The following is a 15716-nucleotide window of genomic DNA, read 5'->3' as shown; positions in this document are numbered from 1 at the left end:
CTATTCACAGTCATTAAATGCATCAATCAACATTACTTTTATGAAATTATTTGTATTTCATAAAGGTCAGCGACATAAGCTCTCATGCATAAATTGGGATAAATTTGTAGTTCCTTTGTCCTCTAATGGACTGAAAACCTCCACCTGTATGGAAGTGAAAAAGGTTGCATCACAACAAAGTGGGGGCTCGTCCGGGCCGTTTTCCAGGTTCCTGAGACCAGAACTCCCTNGTGTGAAAACACACTTAAGGAATGTGAAAGTACTTGGATTTTTATTTTAGAAGAAAGAAAAAAAAGTGATGTTAAGATCAACTTGTATTAGAAATAATATGAATCAATAGAAAACGGCTGCATTCGTCAAACTTGGTTACATGTTTGTCTAAAGAAACGTTTGTCTAAGCATCTTCCAAGACCTGGAAAATGATGTTATCCAATCCGATACTTTTCCAGACTGCATCGGCACTTTTGATATGATAAACCGTTGCACACTGAAGCAACATGGACTCCTGAGCTGCTGCACAGGAGCAGAGGCTCAGCTGAATGTCAACAGCAAACTGCTGGAATGCAGAGACTGTGAAGGTCTCCTCCAGTCTTAGCAGAAGCAGCAGAGGCTTGAGTTTAGCTTTTCTTTTTTTTTCTTTTTTTTTTTGTTGCCCCCACCCTCCTGATCATCAATGCATCTTTTGATTGTTAAGTCGGAGCGAAGGGGCTTCATTAGTATGCATCTCTAATGGTGCCTCGGCTGCCTGCAGATGCAGCAGTATTGGTGGAGGTGTTTGGGGGTGGAGGAGGAGGGCGACGGGAGAAGCTGGGTCAGTCACATGGCTGGGACTCGTAGCAGCATCGCTGCATGCAGAAAGATCTGAACCAAGGCGCCGCTCTCTCCTCCTGATTCTCTCATGGCAGCCCTGACCTACTTTTCACAAAGAGAGGCTCATGCAAACTTGATGATACGCCTATAACAGTGGGGCCCGTCGTGCATTGCCCGAGGTGGTGCAGGCGGCGGGGGGTCTCAGTGGTGGGAACCAACTGGCAGCGTGTTCGCAACTCTGTCCGGGGAAGTTAAACAAGATTAGAGATGATGATGCGAGAACAGCATGGGCCTAAAGATGCGACATTTCATGACATAAGATTTCAAAACAGAGCCATCACTTATTGATGGACCGGAGCAGGTCTCCTACGGACCTACGGAGCCAGAGATACGAAAACTATTCCTGTCATTGAATGAGCTAACCAAGCTCACATGATATCACTGATTATCAGTGCTGCAAGTTGTATTTGATAATAAGATCTCTCTGTCATTTTCATATGCAGAAAGTGTTGGTAAATTCTGAGCATTTTGTCACATTACAGCTGCAGCTCAATGACTGTGAAGGGGAAGTTGTGTCTTTTCCAGCCACATAGTGCCATTGTGCAACACAATCAAGTAACTGTTATCTTCAGTTGCTATAAAAATGATACATGTGTCAAACATGTGACTTTGTAATTTAACACCTTGAAATGGGGTCTCTGTCTCTTTAAAAACTCCCCTTTCTGAAATTCCGCCTTCAGGAAGTCGTCACAACATGGCTCCTCTATTAACCCTTTAACAACATTTTTACCAGCAGAAGTAGCTCCTGTAATGAGCTCAGCAGATGTGAAGCTCCACCAGCTGTTTGCTAATTGCAGCTGGCTAGTCTGAAGGAGCTGAGTGGGGAAATTGCAGGTTAGGACTCCAAGGCGGAGCTAGGTCCCCCAAGGCGTTTTGCACAGCTGAATGGTTGCCATGGGAGATTAAAGGATTTCTCAAACATGCATGAAGGAATCAAGGCAAAACTCCAGGTGTGTTTTAGAGAGGGAAAAACATTCTAACATGATTATAAAGCTAAAAAATGTAGATACTTCGTTTTAATTGAGCAACAGAAACCTCAATTAAAGGGGCGGTATTATGTAAAATCATTATTTTTGAATATGGTGCACAACGGCACAGTGGAATAAAACAAATGAATGAAACATTTTCAGTTTTTAATGATGCAAATAAAATATACATTTGAGTTTCTGGGATGTCTCTACCACAATGTTGAGACATTTTTGGTTCTCATTTGGAAAAAAAAAAAAAAAGGCGACAGATCGCGATGTTTGTTCCACTTCAGTAGTAAAGCAAACCTCAGGAAATGTCAGTCGGGTGTTAGGTTGTGAGCTACGGTCTGTGCACAGCTGGGAAAGCAAATGTGAGCTTTTGGATGATTTTACTTGTGCTGCAAATGATCCTAATCCCCTGAAAAAAAAAATCTAAAACGACACTCCTCACCTCTCTGAAGAAAAACGAAAAAAAAAAAAAATCAATCAATAACACCACAGAGTGATGTATCAGGATGATAAAAAGACTAAATAAAGATGGATGACAAGCGATCCGGTGGAGGTAAGCATCAGAAGCCCAGACCTCGTAACCTCCCAGCACGACGCCGAGAACAAAGACGCAGAACTGGGAACAGAACAGAAGCTGGGCGGTCGGGCCAGACACTAAATATAGCTGCAAATGTGAAGGGAGAAGAAATGTTCGGCTGAGGGTTGAAGTGTGTGTTTGTGTGTAAATGCATCTAAGTCATATGTCAGGTACGTAGGAGGTACAAAGTCTTTTAAAAAAAAAAGTTGTTTTTTTTTGTGGAAAAAGAAAAACAAAACAATTTTCTTACAATCAGATCAGAAAGTTTGTCTTCAAAACGTAGACGTCCAATAATGAAATGATAAAAAGTCTTGATTAAATGTGATAACGACGGCTTTTCTTTACTCTGCTACCTTCTCCTGCTACTCTCCAATCTTGCACTATTCCATGTTATTTCAACGTTTAACTTCCTTTTCTCTCAGTTCTTTCCTCTTCACTGAGGCGACATCTAGTCTGGATTTCTGTTTCTTCCTGTATGGGAGCCGACACATCGCTGCTAACAGCTTAGCTTTACGTCTAAGATGATACACTCGGTCTTGTCTTTCAGCATCTCTCTCCTAGAAAGAGCTAATAGTTTATTCAAGAACAAATTATCTAAAAGTATTTCTGTATTACACAAAGCAAAAAGCGCTCCACATTCTGCACTGTTTCTTCATCACTATTGGTGTGACTATTAATATTCTATTAGTCCACAACATGTTGTTCTTAACTTGAGAACTGAAGGTACAGCTGCTATATGTGAATATATAAATGATAAATATGCGACTAGCACTAAGAGATCTACAAGAATCACAACTTGCAAAGGATTTTTGACTTAACTGGAAGCAGAATAAATTATATAATAATAATAGGTACAATATATATTTTGTGTATTCTTAAAATATTTGTCTACCTTTCGTGAGGTAAGGGAACCATTTTCCAGCTGATGAAAATGTTTAATATGAAGTTAAACAGACAGCACAAGCTCTGCTTGTTGCTCACTTTTAATTGAATTGAGTGGAAATGGAAAAACTCCTGCAGGAATGCTGGTTAATTTCACTCTGAGCAATGCAATGTGACAATTTTCTCCTCCTCTTAACGGCCCAATGAAGAAGAATCAGGCTTTCAGATGATCAGATATCCTTTGAGGATTGTTAAATGAGGCGACTTTTAATCCCCTCTAGAAAAGACAAAAGAGATTATTTTAGATATGATGCTTTGTTTACAATGCATTACATAAAACTACACAGACCTGACTAAGCTGCACAAGTTCCACATCCATGTGTGCGCGTGAAATCTTTTGGCTGACAGTTCAAGTGCCACCCAAGACCTGAAGCTCTGCACAGTTTTACAACTGCGGTGCAAATTCTACAAATCAATTTCTGCAGAGAAGCCTTATGCAAGACTTAAAAAAAGAAAAAAAAAAGAAAATCTGAAGTCATAAACAGGTGGAAGGACGTGGGCTGCTCATGAGTTATAACCGGCAGGGAAAGTAGGGAATTTTTTACGTAATGCGGCAACGTTCGGTGTCTGTACTGAGGGGGGACGGGGGGGGGGGGAACCTTTCAGCCCACGCAAGTCACCTCAGAAGACCTTGGAAGCAATTCTGCATTGAACAGGTTCATTTCCTCTGCAAGATCGTCTCAGATAAACTGTGTGCTTGAAGGTGCTTGAAGATTAATACGGAGGTGCTGTTCAGTTTGAAAACCCCGGTGGGGGATTTCTGATTTATTTGCGATTTTTCAGACAATCTGAATGATAACGCGAAACCTTCGCATCACTCTCGTTTAGTGGGTTGGGTAAAGACATCCGTTACCAGTTTGCTCTTTAGAAATGATCACAACAAAAACTACCAACGTAAGACTGAAGAGCAGTTCACATAACCTGAATGTTTTCACTGTGTAACACACTAACACTCCAATCATATGGATTCAAAGAGCTACTAAAGATTACCATCATTATATGTTTACTTACAATGTGTGTGTGTGTGTGTGTGTGTGTGTGTGTGTGTGTGTGTGTGTGTGAGATTCTGTGCATGTTCCACGCAGTGCTACACAAATGTTTGATTCTGAGCCACGAGGAAAGGAAAATTATTACCAAAGCATCTGCAGAAGATGATAACTGAACTTTAAAAAACAGGAAAAGAACATAAAGAAACATATCCAAGGAATTGAAAATGCCAAACTGCACCGTTCAAACTTTAATTAAGCAGTGGAGAATTTGGGGATTCTGTTGAAACCAAGCCACAAAAAAAGAAAATAACACAAAAACAAGAACTCTGAATTCTTTGAAAAGGGTTGTAGCTCTTTCAAACCGATCAGTAAGGAGGAAATTGAAGAAGAAAGCCTTCGTACTCGAGCATGGACACTTGAGACAAAAAAACCCAAACTTTATTAAATGACCACAACCATTAACACAAAATTTGGAGAAGAGCCATCAAAGGCTGTGCTTACTGTGAGGCTTGGATGTGGGTCGCTAATGGATTGTCGATCTTTGAGCTACAGAGATAGGATGAACCTCGTCAACTCCGATGACTGATGAAGACAAACGCAGCAATTTGTCAGAACATACCAGGAAGAGATTTTACACTCATGGGGTCAGAAGGAGATCATGTTATCTAATTGGATGTTTCATCATAAAGTTTTGCTAAGAACAAAACTAAAAGTTTTCTCCCAACCATTCTGAGTGAAAAGTTTTTCATAGGGTGTTCTCTCAGTTTGGTAGACTCTGTTGGACTAGGGATCAAATACTGCAACACCTGTTACATTTTCAAACCCTTTGAAAAACCTGTTCACCCCCTTCACCTGCAGTGGCGCTGCAACAAGAAGCACTGAAGGAAACAACACGAATACCTCTGAAGAAGACACAGAGCAACTTTCGTCTTCGCAAAATGTAGACAAAAATGTTAGATTTTAACGGTTGTAGGATTTCTCTTTTGTCGATGGCAGAAGACCACAAGCCATTTCTCCCACTAGCTCCAGACTCTCATGTTTGTTTAGGAAGTATTTACCCAGAATGCACCGCGCTACAGTTTGTTTCCTACTTTTGGAGCAGTCTCACAGTCTGCTTAGGATTCACATGTGCATTCGAACTGCGCAATAGAAAGAGACAGAGGTCTTTAGGCAGACCAGCGGTCACGCTTTTGGTTCGTCTGCATACAAACCAGACTTTTTAAACCAATTAACCAGAGTTTGATTAAAGCGATATACATATGCAGGGCTGGTGTGGAGGCTCTCATATTGTTAGAAATATGCCTTAAAAATCTTCAATTCCACCAGCATGTGTGAATTTATGAGCACAGCAGACAACTTTCAATCACTTCTAAAATAACCAAGCAGTGCAGAGACAGCTAGAAGACATCTTTTATACTCAATTTGATGACCTTGAGAATTTAATGGGTGCACATTCTGCAAGTGAAGGATAATCAAGGCAAATGAAACTTGTGACATGAATGAAAGAGGAGCCAAAACAAGTCTTTAAAAACAAGACGGCACACTCATTCATGAACAGGAGAATCAAGATTTTAAAAGATGTCAGACGACAAGCTTCAAGCCACATTTGGCAACAGAGATAAACAGTAAACCATGTAACAGGGTGGGAGTCTCATTTTGTTTGTTGATAAGCAGATGGCAATTTTACAATGCACATAAATCTCTGCAGAAAAAGTTGGAGCAGTGGCAGCTTTTAAGGCAGACTGCTTGGCTCAAAGGCATAAAGCGGACATTTCGCTCATCAGGGGTCACATTTTAGGGAAACACGACTTGAGTCACATCGTGTGGTGCAATAGAAGATAGTGCTTTGTGTGCTGACAGCATGCTTATGCACATTATATTAGAATAGCCCCCATCTTTCACTCAGATCAGGATCAATTAATTTGGCTTGATTGGATTTGATCAAATACTGAAAAACAAATCTATCAAATCTAAGAACAGCTATTCACAGTCATTAAATGCATCAATCAACATTACTTTTATGAAATTATTTGTATTTCATAAAGGTCAGCGACATAAGCTCTCATGCATAAATTGGGATAAATTTGTAGTTCCTTTGTCCTCTAATGGACTGAAAACCTCCACCTGTATGGAAGTGAAAAAGGTTGCATCACAACAAAGTGGGGGCTCGTCCGGGCCGTTTTCCAGGTTCCTGAGACCAGAACTCCCTCACTGAAATGTGAATTTCCTTCTGGGATTAACAACGTATCTTCACTCATTCATTCATTAATTCAAATTTTTAAAAAAATCTTTTGTCTGTTAGTTCTTAAGCTGCTGAGATATTTTTAGCTATATCGCCATGTTATGTTGGCTTATTGAAAAAGGCTTGTAGGGAAATTATTGAAATTTTTGAGAATCGAAAACTGTCAAAGCTCATCTGTTTTACTTTCAGCTTCAATCATTTGGTTTTCCGAGGTGAGTAAATCTTTATATCTCTACCCACAATATCTTTACTAGCAATAGAATGTCTTAAACTTTCCTCTTGCTCCAACTTTAATTGCTCAATATGTGGAAGCGTGGCCAACATAAACTGATTGACTTTGTTCACTTCCTCCACCGTTAGCATCAAACTGTGACCCTATAGAAGCAGACTATAATTTAAAAACACAGCAGAAACTCAACGTCATCGTTTACAACTCCTTCTGTTTGCTGATTGGCCATCATGAAATGGATCCTGAGGAATCAAACTCAATGCGAGAAATCCCAGACAAAGCAGTGAATGGAGAAGGGAAGAAAGCAGAATTCCATAGGAAGGCTATGACCAGGCAAGCAAAAGTGTGCTTTAAGTAAAACAAAAACCCAAATCTGTCAAAAGTGAAATTGGCAGATCATATCTGAAAGAAAAATGGAAAATGGGGCTGGCCAGAAAAAGACAGATTGGTACATCTCTAAATAAAACACATACTTTCAAATTCTTATCTAAATATAGCTGCAAGCCTCGCACCATGTTCGAGTGTAGGTAGTGGTGGGACATATTTAACTAACATGACCAACCTTAAGTTGGTCATGTTAGTTATATATACATATTTGCCATAATGACATTCCTGAAGTAGAGCAACTTCCAAGAAACCAGTCTAGACATGAAATCTTGATCCCAAAGATTTATCATTTATAAAATATTAAAATATATGTCTTTCAGACGTTATACAACTTGTCAAAGGCACAGCAGCTACATGCACTATGTTTCTCCTTGTCCGTTTCACTTTTGCTAGTATATATAAATCTTCTGTTGCAAAGTTGCCAATGTTCTGCTATATGAAGAGATGAAAGATGTAGCATTCACACTTTATCTTGAACCATCAGTCACCAATTGATTTTTATCTCTGGACTCTTTTCACAGCAGATAGAGCAACTTGTCATAGCGGAGAGGAGAACAGAACCATCATGCCTTCCCACAGGTCATTACAGGAAAAAAAAAAGACACGTGACTGACCCTTGTGTTTTTTTTTCTGCCTCACCGAGTCAAAATGTCTTCCATCACAGGTATACAGAGTGCCACAATTCTGTTAACGACAGCAACAGCATGCATGCGTTGTTGAGTAAAAGGATCAAACCCGGGGCCTCAGGAGACGAGGGGGGCAAATGAAAGACATGGTAATGACCGTACAGATCAGTGGCCGAGGCAGCGCAGAGCGTGAAATTGCGAACATGTGACTGCTGGTGGAATCTCAGGGCGAGATTCCTGTTAACTGGTTCTCAGATCATAGTTTCCTTTTTTCACTGTGAGCCACTGTAATCCAAAGTCTGTTCTTACAGTGAGCACACTGAGTGTCATCTCTAACAGTTAAATGGAAAGACAAATTGACACTTAACATTATGGGATTAATAAGATTTTCCTCCCAGCCCAAAGGAGAGGATGATTTTTTTCCTCCCGTCTGCTGCAGGGCCAGTCTACATTCTGGGTATATAGCAAACAGAGTTTTCATTGCACCAGTGGGAGTCGTTGATTTTGAGCACCACTAATGTTCCCTAAAAGTGAGAACATACTATTGTCATCTGTTTGAACTATGACACTTACAACAGAGGCTCCAGAAACAATGATGTAACACCACCAACTGTTTGCAAAAGTATTCTAACCCTTTGAACATTTTCACATTTTGTCATCCTGTAATCATACACGTCTCTTTAAATGGCCAGAAATGTCTGTTGTGTTCACATTTAAGTCTATGAATATGCATGGTATCTGCTGCAGTTGCAGCAAAAAGAATTTCTAAAAAGTACTGAGTCAAGGGAATCCAATTCAAATTTATTACACATTTTTTCAGATTTGTATTAGGAAAATAAATCTTTAAAGGGTCAGTGTTATGTAAAGTTTAGCTTTACATCATTTAATAGTTATTCCCTCATCAAAAACATACCTGGAGTGTTGCATGCCCTCCCCCGTGACTCCCCACCTCAGCTCCTTCAGACTAGCTAGCAACAATTAGCAAACACCTGGTGGAACTGCAAATCTGCTGAGCTCGTTATACCAGCTACTTCTCAGAGCAAAGATGGTAAAAATGTTGTCAAAGGGTTAATAGAAGAGCATGTGGTGACGACTTCCTTAAGGCGGAGTTTCAGAAAGAGCAGGAGCTTCTTAAAGAGACAGAAGCCTGTTATATTACAAAGACAATTTTCTTTTAATTTATATTTGATATATAGCATGTTTATGACTACTAAAGATAATAGTTACTTTATTGTGTTCTAAAATGGCACCATGTGCCAAGAAAATACATAACACTGCACCCTTAAAATCCTCTTTTCATCTCACTTCACAATTACGCTCTTATTTGTTTTGATCCGCCACATAAATGATGTAGAATCTTGTTGATGACGGGGTGTGAACACTTTTGCACGGCGCTATGTCCTTTCATGAATTCCTTCCAAATAGGAAAACTGCTTTAACATGTTGGAAGAGGCTAGCTAACCAACAAAACAACAACTAATAAACATGCCAAGATTGTTTGTATATGTTTTAAGGGGATGAGAGAGCAAGTAAACAGAAAAGGCACTAGAGCTTGGCTTTACATTTTAAACCCCCACAAGCTTAAAGCAACAGTCATTTTTAAAAAAGTACAGTAAGAAACACAGTTATGTGGAAAATAAGCCCACTAATCCTGCTCCAAGTTAAAAAACGCAGACAGGATTCCTGCGCTCGGCTCACGGACACATTTTCACAAACCAGTAAACTCAGCTGCTCACGGAAAGCTGATTTTTTTTTTTTCTTCGAGTCGAGGTCTTATCTTATCCGCTTCATGCAGCAATGCTTCTTGTGATGAATCTCTAATGGGAGAGAACTGGAAAACTATTATCTGGACTTGGCAGTTTTCTTTGGCTGGCCAGTACCCCCCACTTTCTTTCTGCACTTATTGCTAGTCACCGCTGCTGCAGCTTTCTGTCTACATAAATTAGCTTGATCTGCTCACGCCTTTTTAACAAAAAGGAGAAGAAAAAAAAGGTGTTCTTGTTGGCAGAATATGCATCTTCCTACTTAAAAGAGAGAAGATCAAGGACCACTTGTGGTGCATGTGGGCCCTGCCTCTGACTGCTTCTTATTGCTATGGATACCAGTTATCGTCTTTTAAGAGTGCGGCTGTCTGGGCAGCCACAAATTATCATCAAGCATGAAATTGCTTTATTCAGATAGAAAAGATGCAGTAGGTGATGGTGCACTACTTAACTCAACCCTAAGTAAGCCACAAACTATAAAGGGGAATATCAGAGGGTTTTAGCCATTAAAATGACTTTAATTTTAGTCTAGTATACATTTGTAAATGTGATGTTAGTTGCTAATTATTGCCAATCTCAGTTAAGGTTGTCATGGAGAAAATTTTGTTAATAAATTTTTTAAAATGTACCACTTTCAGAATATTTACTACCTTACACCAATTCTTTGTTTCTCATTCACGCATGATTACAAACAAGATGGTAAATGTGATCTTACTTATTTGTTAGAATGTAACTAATTTAGTTGAGTAATAAATTTGAAGCATTTATTAAAATTTGGCTAAATTAAATTCTCGCTTTACGTGCTAAAAGTAGCAGAATGTTTTTTTAATAATTAGTTAGAATTTAATCAAGTCTTTTTTTCTGCTAATCTTCTATATTTCAATGACAAAATGGTTACAAGATTCAGAATCAAATCAAATATTTGCAAATTGTTACACCAGTTAAATCTGGTAAACTCTAATAGTTTGTCTTGTTAGCGTATGCTAAGTCAGGAGCAAAAACTAAGGCTTTCATATGCAGTTTTTTTTCCTAAGTATGATTCTCTAAATGAGAGGATACATAGAAAGATATGTGTTAACGTATATCTTAATATGGAGACATGACGGAGGAGATCACAAGCTTTCCGGTTTTTAGCAGTTTTTGGTTCGTTAGATCAGGCTCCTCCAGTTGTTGCTGCTCAGACTGCAACCGTTTGTGTGACCAGTGCAGATGTGTTGGGCTGTGTGACATTGGGTGGTGTGGTCTCTGATGGGCCGTCATTGAGCTGCTGGTGGTGCTGCTGGCCGGACGCTGCTGTCCATACTGAGCAGCAAAAGGACGAAGGAAAAAACAGGACGAGCCGGCAGACTAGGAATGCACAATTAGTCCTGGGTCAGTCGCAATGGGTTTTCTCAAAGGCAAACAAGGCGATCAGATCGTGACTTTGAGTTTATCTAGAAAGGAGTACACTGATAAAACAAACTGATTGTAGTAAGTATGTATTTTTTTAGTAAAACTGGTTCAAAGTTTGCCTGCATGCAATTTTGGTTGATTTTAATCCATATTTCTTACTAAAAACATGATGTTTATATAACATTATTATTCTTACAAGAAGGTCTTTAATCCATCTCCAGCTAAAACATGCTGGTCTTTGGCAGTGACTGTGTCACAGTTGAGAACCTCAGCTCGCAGTTTGACTTCAGCAGTAATACAGTGTTTAAAGAAGTTAAAGCTGGATGAAACACTTTCGTCTTGTTCCAACACAGAAACCTTTTCAGCATGGAAATATATTATATTTTAATTTGTGAGAGCTACTATATACCCATTTCTAGCTAAATTGAACATTTAGACATAGCTTACACACATTGTCAGCTTAATAACACCAGTAAAAACAATCTTGTTTGAATCAATAAAGTAAACAAGAATAATAAAGAAACAAAATGTGTTTTTAACTGAAAAAAAAGCTGGCACACCCTGCTGACTGTCAATATTCCACACTAAAGTGTGGGATTAGTTTATATAACTTCAGTGACATATTTCTATGTACAATCTCTGCCATCGGTCTGGTGAAGGGTTTGCCTCGCTAATCATTTCTTGCAGATATTTAAAGGCACGTTTCCATGTCCAGCCCATTAAAAGTCTTCCAACAATATCTTGCAAAGACCAACATATTGGCTTTGACTTGAGGCAAGACTTTCTATTTAAAAACTCTCAGCCAGTTTTTGGTGGATTTGCTGAGATGTTTTAGGTCATTGTCCTGCTACAAAGTCCAGTTCCGCAAAAAAGATGTCATTTATTTCCCCCAAGCATCCTTGGACCTGAAGAAACAAACTATTCCCAAACCACTTCCACCACCGTGCTTCACCGTTGTAGCTCCTTTTTTCTGTCTAACTGTATTTGGCTTGTGTCAGACATGATGTCTGTTCTGGTGTCCAAGTAATTCGGCTGTACACTCATTTATTCAAAGAGCAATATTCCTAAAGTCCTGGATGTTTGTCTGCACTCTCTCTGCCAAACTCTACTGTGGTCTTTGTGTTTTTCTTAGAGACTAACTACAGTAGGGTTTTATCTTTTTGGAGACTTCTTGAAGCATCTTATGGTGTGTTCTCAGGGTAAACGTGATTGGACAGCCAAACCAGAGTTAGTTGGCAGCTGTTCTGAAGGTCTTCCACTCGTAGACTCTTTTTGCATACAGTGGAATGACTGAAATTTTTTGACGACATCTTTCATCATAAGGTCTTCTTTCTAAAAATGATGTCAAGAGCGACACCAAGCTAATCGTCTGAAGTTTAAATAGGTCTTGCAAAAATGATTAGTAGCAGTGTTTTTACAATGTAAACCTAATCTGAAAGGCTTGTGTGTAATTTTAGCCAATTGAAGTGGGAATAAACATTGGGGTTGTCCTCATTTATGCCTTACCAGAAATAGCGTTTTTCATGCATTTTACCAAAGATTTAAAGTAGTTATAACGCTAACATTGGTTAGTGTTGCTAAAAATGATAAATATCCAAATATGTTTAAATATAACACACTGGGATATTTTCTTCCACGCCTGGATACATATCTGCTTAGAAACATTTACACCAAACCGAAAGATAGGTGTGAAATCAAGCTTCTTGCTCTGAGGTACCAACAGTTTTGCCTGATTAAAATTGAAATAATTTCCGTGGCTAATATTTAATATCCACCAAAAGCTTATTGTTGTTGTTTTTTGTTTGTGTGTTTGTTTGTTTGTTTGTTTTTTGGAGGGGGTTTAAACAGAGAGACCATTGTAACAACCAGAAACAAGACGCTTTCCGGACGTTAGTGGTCGAGAGTGAAAAGAGGGGACAAATAAGCCAACGGAGCAGGTTCGGCAATGAGTTAATCTGTATGCATGGGTCATCCTGCGGTCACGCTAATCACTAACAGTGATTACCTCTGACTGTTCCACCTTTTTACTTAATGCAGCCGAGTGTAACATAAAAAAAAAAGAAAGAAAGAAATTGCTGCGCTCGTTCTGGCGAACAAACCATGGCGAATTCCCTCCTGATAAAACAGTCACGTCAATGACTCCTTGTGTTGTGGCAGGAGAGAATATATATATAAAGGGGTACCAGGCTACCCTCTAGTGGTCCGGGGAGGCGGTGAACCGTGGCACAGAGTGAGTTGTCGTCTGTATATTTATACGAAAAAATAAAAAATAATACGTGGTGGGAGGGTAAACGGGACACCAAAGACACTGATGGGAGGAAAAGAGAGAGAGAGAGAGAAAAAAAGTCCTTTGGAGGAAGAAGCCGTGCGGGGAATTCCGCTGCGTTAACGGGAGGTGTTTACTTTCTATGCAAATCAGCCTCAACGACACCGGGGGTCTTTTTTCCTTCTTCTTTTTTTAAGGTCTTGTATGTCTTTTTTTTTCTCCCCATTCCCTCCCTCACCCCCTACTTCTTCCTCTGACTTTTCAAGAAAGAAAGCTTTGATGTTGGGAGGAGGGATCGATGCCAGAAAGAGAGAGAGAGAGAGAGAGAGAGAGAAAAGGGAAGAGAGAGGGGGAGGATGTAGAATAAAAATGTAGCTACTTCTGTGGGTGTGTGGGAGTGCGGGGCGGTTTGATAGTCTACCGTCATCATAGATGCTCTGTGTTGAGCTGCTAAATCGGAAAGCCACAAGTGAGCATTCATCTCCATCATCATCATCATCATCATCTGATAAAGTTTTCATGAAGAAGGTCTAAGATGGAGCTGCTGACCCTTCTGCATTTTTTGTTGTATTTTCACCAGTATGTGGGAGAGGAGCAGAAACGGGGGAGGGGGGGGAGATGAAGTGATGCGAGGTTCTCTGCAACATCCACACACACACACGCACACACACACACACATCACCGCCTGGATGTGCAGGCCTGCTGATGCTGCTGCGGAGATACAACTTTATGTGGACGCAGACGTACAAAAAAAAATACACTTCCTGATACGGTTTTGTGTTGATTCACTCTGTTTGGAATTATTTTTACTCAATTAGACAATAAAAAAATTAAAAAAAAATGTAAAAATGCCTCTTTAAACTGAAAAAAAGTCTTCTGATAAAGACATGCAGCCAACAAGTCTGATCAGCGCGAGGAAAGCAACAGACAGGAAGTAGAGGAAGGATGGGTTTGGAGTGGGGGGGGGCGAGGGGGGACTCAATTAATGATTCAGAAACGCGCAGCATAATCCGCAGCTACTTACATGGAGGTTATGTTTTTGAATAAGTCCGCGATATCCACACCGGTCCCGTTGCCGTCTTGCAGGGCGAGCAGCGGGAAGAACCTGCCGTTGTCGGACTTATTGCAATAGATCTCTGTTTGAGAGCAGCTGCAGGTCGGCGGGCAGTCCAGCATGGAGCTCAGGTAGTCCTGGAAAACACTCATCAGAAGCAAAACCCTCCACCAGCAAATCCGGACCGAGCGAAACCATAGATCCATGTCTCCGTTGGAGAGGAGAGGGAGGCCGGGGGGGAGGAAGAGAGAGAAAAAAGTGGGTGTGTGGGTGGGTGGAGAGGAAGAGGGGGGTTAAGTATAAGCAAGGGCTCCCGATGTCCTCTGGGTTCCGACAGAAACAAGAAAGGAGAGAAAAAAAAGAGAGAGGAGGAGAGTGGGAGGAAGGAAGGTAAGAGAGAAAGGAAGGAAGGAATGAATGAAGGAAGGAAGGAAGGACGGCTGGTGCGCCTGTACAGAGGATGCTCTGTGTGAGCGTTCCTGCCGTGGATGGATGCTGTAGTGTCCTTGCGCGTCAGAGGCTGCTGGGTGGGAGAAAAAAAAAAAAAAAAGAAGACGAAGAAGAAGAGGGAGGAGGTGGGGGTAAAAAGAAAAAAGAATGACGAAAAAGAAAAGACAGACAAGACGCAACACAAATAAATAAATTAATAAATAAATAAATGCAGGAGAGAAACGCGAATCAAAAATAGGAAAGCGCGGTAAAAACAGTTTCCAGTCGCTCGGTCAGCCTCAGATGCATTGTGTGTTCCCACGAAATGCGGCGCTGCCGATGCCCGTCGTCGCCTCTCGCTCTCTCTCTGTTTCTGTCTCTCTCTCGCGTGCTCTCTCTCTTTCTCTCTCTCTCTTTCTCTCCCGAGCAGGACCAGGACGACTGGCTAGAGAGCCGGAGAGATGGAAAAAAAAATAAAATAAAACGAGAGAAGTTGGAGCATCAAGTCCCTCCTACTGGCTTTCCAGCCACACTGACACCTGCAGAAGCTGCATGCGATCAGCGGCGAGCCCCGCTCCGACTCACGCGTTGCACACTGACAGGTCTGCGGCGGGGAACACACGCGGGAGGGGGCGGGGAGCATGTGAAATAATTCACATGTAAATATATATATATATATATATATTAAAAAAAAGAATATGTTGCAAACATCCGTATAAAGAGGATCGACCAGAGCAATAATTCTATTTCCGCTTACAATACCAAATGATCATTTAAAGGTATTCCACAGATATTTCTATGAAATCAGTCAAACTTATATATGTATTTTAAATTTGTTTTGGTATTTTGTTGTGAATCTTTAATCAAAATAGAAGCTCCCCCCACTTCTCCCCAAAATAAAACAGTTTTTGTGACATCTTGTAAGGGAACTAATCTTTTCTTCATTTTATGTTTTGTTTAAAGCTACAGTATG

The 15716-nt window shown here is 40.3% G+C and overlaps 1 protein-coding gene across 3 annotated transcripts in view; it reads right to left on the bottom strand.

The window, feature by feature from the left end:
* Positions 1–15316, bottom strand: part of LOC106955642 (NT-3 growth factor receptor-like) — a 279074-nt gene extending 263758 nt beyond the window's left edge. For 2 of the 3 annotated variants that reach the window (XM_015045928.1, XM_015045930.1), the window contains exon 1: positions 14285–15314. In XM_015045928.1, the coding sequence (XP_014901414.1) occupies positions 14285–14520 (236 nt within the window). In that variant the 5' untranslated portion in view covers positions 14521–15314. Of the gene's footprint in view, positions 1–14284 lie in introns of all 3 variants that reach the window. The other variant, XM_015045929.1, reaches the window with a different exon arrangement.
* Positions 15317–15716: the final 400 nt, after the last annotated feature.

The sequence above is a fragment of the Poecilia latipinna genome, unplaced genomic scaffold (genome assembly GCF_001443285.1).
Source record: "Poecilia latipinna isolate Pla-1442-1.1 unplaced genomic scaffold, P_latipinna-1.0 Scaffold755, whole genome shotgun sequence".
Taxonomy (NCBI): domain Eukaryota; kingdom Metazoa; phylum Chordata; class Actinopteri; order Cyprinodontiformes; family Poeciliidae; genus Poecilia; species Poecilia latipinna.
Note: the sequence above shows the minus strand (reverse complement) of the source record. Positions and strands in the feature narration are given on the sequence as shown.